The sequence below is a fragment of the Ailuropoda melanoleuca genome, chromosome 6 (genome assembly GCF_002007445.2).
Source record: "Ailuropoda melanoleuca isolate Jingjing chromosome 6, ASM200744v2, whole genome shotgun sequence".
NCBI lineage: Eukaryota > Metazoa > Chordata > Mammalia > Carnivora > Ursidae > Ailuropoda > Ailuropoda melanoleuca.
This window is the reverse complement of record NC_048223.1, coordinates 97,351,308-97,357,307: the sequence shown is the minus strand read 5'-3', so window position 1 is coordinate 97,357,307 and position 6,000 is coordinate 97,351,308. Positions and strand designations below refer to the sequence as shown.

General features: G+C 37.4%; 1 protein-coding gene across 2 annotated transcripts in view; it reads right to left on the bottom strand.

Annotated features, from left to right (window-relative positions):
- Window positions 1-2,993: 2,993 nt before the first annotated feature.
- HELLS (helicase, lymphoid specific) overlaps window positions 2,994-6,000 on the bottom strand; it is a 36,943-nt gene continuing 33,936 nt past the window's right edge. The window contains exon 12 of one of the 2 annotated variants that reach the window (XM_019796266.2): window positions 2,994-3,614. In XM_019796266.2, the coding sequence (XP_019651825.2) occupies window positions 3,520-3,614 (95 nt within the window). In that variant the 3' untranslated portion in view covers window positions 2,994-3,519. The remainder of the gene's footprint in view (window positions 3,615-6,000) is intronic. The other variant, XM_002916091.4, reaches the window with a different exon arrangement.

The following is a 6,000-nucleotide window of genomic DNA, read 5'->3' as shown; positions in this document are numbered from 1 at the left end:
CTCAGGAATAAATACACAAAACACTCAGGTGTGACTTGGGGGTCAATGTGTTCATTGATCTGGCTAGGGCACAGATTTGTGAAATGGAGATTGGGAAAAATTAGGCAACATTTATGGTTTAGGGCTGTGTTTCTCAAAATGGACTCTGCAGATAGTTCAGGAATTTGAGCTTTTTAAAAAACATATTTTGGAGGTTTTATTCATTTATTTTAGAGAGAGAGAACATGAGGTGGGGGGGCAGAGAGAGAGGGAGAAGCAGACTTCCTGCTGAGCAGGGTGCCTGACATGGGGCTCAAACCCAGGACCCCAGGATCATGACCTGAGCTGAAATCAAGAGTTGAACGCTTCACCGACTGTACCACCCAGCCGCCCCGAGCTTCACTAGATTTTGACAAGTTACATCTTCTGTGAATATAACAGTAATGGTAGTATATCATGTCATGACAATAAGTGATTCCAAAGAACTGAAGAGCAAAAGAGTTAAAAAATTTTTATTCTTGGGGTGCCTGGGTGGCACAGCGGTTAAGCGTCTGCCTTCGGCTCAGGGCGTGATCCCGGCGTTGTGGGATCGAGCCCCACATCAGGCTCTTTCACTGTGAGCCTGCTTCTTCCTCTCCCACTCCCCCTGCTTGTGTTCCCTCTCTCGCTGGCTGTTTCTATCTCTGTCAAATAAATGAATAAAATCTTTAAAAAAAAAATTTTTTATTCTTAAGTATGATTCCTTGGGCTTAATTTGGTAATCATAATTGATGGTGAAGTGAAAAATATGTTATTTGTGCAGATGTACTGGCTAACAGCACATGGGATCATAAAAACTTAACTACCATTAATTTAAAAAGAAGATCAAAACCAAAATAATTCTTTCAGAGTATGGACCTTAAAACAGAAGCACCTAATGTTTTGAATATAAACATTATTGCTTTTCAGTCTTCTTGTGAAGTATTACTTCAAACTGCTAAGCCTAAAAAATCATATATGATTGCCAAGACATTCGTGAAAGATGCCATCAAACACGTTTGCTTAGAAATTTTCAAGTTCCAGGGCGCCTGGCTGGCACAGTCCGTTAAGCATCTGACTCTTGGCTTCTGCTCAGGTCACAATCTCAGGATCATGAGATCGAGCACGGCCTTGGGCTCTGCAATCAGCGAGGAATCTGCCTGGGATTCTCTCCCAGACCTTTCCCTCCGCCCCTCCCCACTGGTCTCTCTCTCTCTCCAAAATAAATAAATAAATCTTTAAGAAATGTTCATGTACCACTTTCACTACATCTCTCAACACATTTGAATTGTCTAGTGGTATGGTTGATGAACAAAAAAAAGCTAAATAAAGTCTATTTCATGACAATTTGACCAACCAAAGGAAGACAAGTACTGTTTTGAGAATACTCTTTTATATAAAAATGGAAGCAGGGAGTATTTGTTTCAGTATCACAGAAGTAGAATATCTGTTCCCTTCGGCCCCTTACTAAAATCTAGAACTATAAGAACATAAAAGGATGAGAGAGGTATTAAACTCCCAGAAGAAGAGAACAGAAGAGATGGCAACACAAGTTTTGGAAGCTGAAAATTTAATTCATGGGTTCTAACAGTCTCAATGGGCTGAAGTACGAGTTCTTAAGCTCAGATTTGGGAAGTCTGAGTTATCAGGTAACCAAGTAAGAAAGTCAAGTAGTCAGCTGGAGATATAAATCTGAGTCACCTAGTCAAAGCAATGAGGTAAGACCATCAGTGGAGCTCCAAGCCCTGCTTGGGACATTCTCATGTCTAGGAGTCAAGGACATAAGAAAGAAAGAGTTAAGGGGACTAAGAAAGAACCAGAGAAGTAGGAAGGAAAACCAGGCGATGTGTTTCCCAGAAAGTAGCAAACTAAAGAAATTGCTTAGTGGATGTTAGTGGAGGTTATACAACTATAGGGAAATGTTGCTTAATATCCAAGCAACCTGAGGTGACAGATCTGTTAAGAAGTGTTCCAATGGAAAGACAGGGATGACTGGAACAGGTTCAGAAAAAAAGTGGAATAGAACAAATGACAACAAGGAAAATGAATGCAGACAACTTTCAAGTTCTTTTCTGAGTCTATTTTCTCAGTGCCAAGAGGGAGCAAGGTGAGAGGGAGGAGTTATTACAGATTTGAGGACAGAGGTGAACCCATGAAATCAATCCTGGAAAACATAATACTAGGGAATCTTAGTAGGACGACTAAGCAACCAAATAATGGGGATGTTTGTTCAGCACAATTGGCTGGTAAACATTCCCACTTAAAAAAACACACCTCTCTGTAGACTTTTCATCAGACTGAGTATTTTCTCAAAATGGTTTTTCTTCTCAGTCCTAAATCAATTACCCTACGGCAGAGATAATCTGATCTACATTGAATATAACACGTTCCTGGGGCACCTGGGTGGCAGTCAGTTGAGCAACTGCCTTTGGCTCAGGTCGTGATCCCAGGGTTCTAGGATTGAGCCCTGTGTCAGGCTCCCTGCACGGTGGGTGGCCTGCTTCTCCCTCTTCCCTCTGCCCCTCCCCCTGCTTGTGCTGTCAAATAAATAAAATCTTTAAAATTAGTAAGAATAATAACAGTTTCCCAAGAGACAAACAACCTACACAGAAATGGTTCAGGGAGCATTCGGGAACTCTCTTCCTCACTGTCTGATATACACAGGGCCTAAATTGTTCCTATTTTGGCCTTTACGTTCCCTTATCATATACTATGAATTTTATATTACTTACATTCCTACACCCTATTTTCTTTTCTCAGGCACTATTTACCCTCCTACTATACATTGAGGCCTCTTTTTTCTTGTTCTACTCTTGTTTTGCATGATACACTACCACTTCCAATTTCTGGTCTTTTGTCAAGACCTACAGTTTTTTGGAAAGCCTGCTCTGCAATAACCAATGTCCACTTGAAATCTTTATATGATATGTGTATAGTACTAATCAATAAAATCAAGTCAACATAATGTTGAATCACAATGGCAGGCAAGACTTTTTTATTATTTCACCTGAGCCGTTATATTTTTCTGAAAAAATAATTTGCTGAGATCATCTTATAACAAACATTTATTTGGAAAACTATTTTATAGAAATAGACCCTAATATCAAACAATTTCTTATTTAAACAAGAGAAAGCATAATCCCAATCTTTCCCCCATCAATGCCTACTCCAAAACTGAAGTAACCCAAACCCAATAACTGTACTGCTAAAAGGGGGGGAAAAAGACATTAAACTTCCACAGGAAGACTGTATAAATCTGGCAGTGGTTAAGTACACGTCAGCTTGTACCCAAGAATATTACCGAGCCTGAAAAAGTAATGGAAGATCTAACCTTACTATGAATACTTCTTTGTTCTTAATAAGGCTCAGAAAATTACCATCTACTATTATGCAATGGTACAAGTTTCATTATGTAAACTGATAGAATCAAAAAAGTAAAGTGGATAATCTGAATTTTAAAACCAATACAGATAAATCACTAGATGTAAACAACAACTTTAAAAGAGAGTCTTTAGCTCCACTTTAAAACAAACATTCAGGACTGGAATCCTCAGAATTTTCTAGTATCTTGAAAATCCCCATCTTCTCTTTAATCGGTCCTGAGGCATTCATTTGATCTAAGAGAAAAATACATAAACAAGTATTTATTTTTTAAAAAGTATACGAACCTAAAAAGAAATCTTAAAAAGGATGTCCAATATGTTGTTATGAGAAGAATCATCTGTCCAAAACTTAAAAACCCACAGAAATGTGGGACACTTTATTCCTTAATCATTAATAGTCAACATAGCAGAAGTGAGAAAGTACACTCCTTTTATTTCAATAAGAACTGGACTCTTTAAGAAACAAATACCAGGGGCGCCTGGGTGGCACAGCGGTTGGGCGTCTGCCTTCAGCTCAGGGCGTGATCCCGGCGTTATGGGATCGAGCCCCACGTCAGGCTCCTCAGCTATGAGCCTGCTTCTCTCTCCCACTCCCCCTGCTTGTGTTCCCTCTCTCGCTGGCTGTCTCTATCTCTGTCTAATAAATAAATAAAAAACCTTAAAAAAAAAAAAAAAGAAACAAATACCAGTTTACTAATCAAAATCACTTCTACTGAATGTAAGATACACAGGTATAGAACACCAATTTGAAATTACATTTTGAGATGTTTAAAAAAAATAAAAAGCCCAGTCATGGTTAGTTTAAAAGCTAGGAAGCAAGACACCATAAATATGTCTTCATACACACCCCTCACTTCTAATGTGTGGTCTTTTACATTTTTGTCAATGTTAGCTACAGAATGAAATCTTTACTGGTTTTGAATGGCATTACTCCAATTTCTTTGGATGCTGAAGCATCTTTGTATGTTAACTGGCCACTTCTTTCCTGGTAACTGCATGCTCAAGTTGTCCGTTTTCCTTGCTGACTTTTAGTTATCTGTACGTAATGAACACATTCTGTCTATTACGTGTTGCACATGTTTCTGTGTTTTGTCTGTAATCTCTATTCCTGGTATTATCTGTTTTTATAGAAGTCTTTAATGTAATAAAAGCTATCGATTTATTCATTTAATTTTGTACCTTAAGAATTCTCTTCCTGTTCTAAAAATCATACATATATTCCTGTTTAAAAACTTTTGCTTTTAATATTTGGGTTTTGACCAATTAGATTAATCTATCTAGGATTTGTTGTTGAGGATGGTATGAGGTCTCCCAGCTTGATTAGAAATGTCCCAGCATCATGTATTTGAATAACAGGAATTTCCCCTCTAGTTTGAAATGCCATTTCTGTCATTTACTGATTTTTCATGCAAGTTCAGTTGGTTGGCTTTCTGAATTTGCCAAACCACTGGTTCATTAATCTTATCATATGGTAATTCTAGTCTTGATTATTGTGACCTTTAAATTATGTCTTCATACACAGTATGAAGTATTTTGTTGTTCTTGAAAATTGTCTTGGCTCTTGGCCCTTTACTCTTCCATATAAATTTTTTAAACTGTCATAGTTCTTTAAAGAGACATATTGGGGTTTTAATTAAAAAGTCATATAAGAAATGTAAGTTAAGTTGGGGAATAACTTATATTTTAACACATACACTTAACTATATTCATCATTCATAGCCATTTATATAGTTAAATATGTACATTTATTCAGTCCTTCTATGTTTCATAATTTTGCCTATAATGGCCTTAAAGAAATTGTTACATTTAATCCCAGGCACGTTACAATTCTGTAGCTATTGGAAGTATCTTATTTTCGAAATAATTATTGCTGATACACATACTCTTAATTAACAGCGACCTTCTTGTATTCTATTTTAAAAATTTCTAAATTCCCTTACTTTCTGTGGAGACGATTATTATCACCTGCTAAAATTATACTAAAACTAAGTACTCCCCTAAACCTCCTTTTATTATTTTATAGTGTTAGGACTTCCTTGTAAATTGTGCAATGTTGTGTGGTATACAGTGGGAGTGAGAGCTGTTATCCTTGACTGCTCTTAATTTTAGTAATTTACTGGATGGATACATCGTACCAGATTAACAACATTCTTTTCCATGTCTAGTTTAAGAAATATGAGGTGATTATGATGTTATCTCAAGTGGGGTTTCAGTATCTAGTTCTCTTTTATTCAGTTAATGCAAATATTTTCAGATATTACATTATCCTTGCATACCTTCTATATGACTGATTTTTTTATTTTAAGATTTTATTTTTTAAGTAATCTCTACACCCAATGTGGGGCTTGAACCTACAACCCCAAGATCAAGAGCTGCACACTCCACAGACTGAGCCAGCTGGGTACCCCTATATAGCCGATTTTCATTTAACAATATATTTAAGATTTGGTTAAAGGGTTCTATCTTTCTGGTTTTGTGAAGTATTTGAAAACTAAAACAAACATGCAAATAACCCAGAATATGGGCGCCTGGGTGGCTCAGTCGGTTGGGCATCTGCCTTCAGCTCAGGTCATCATCCCAGTGTGTCCTGGGATCGAGCCCCGAATCGGGTTCCCTCCTC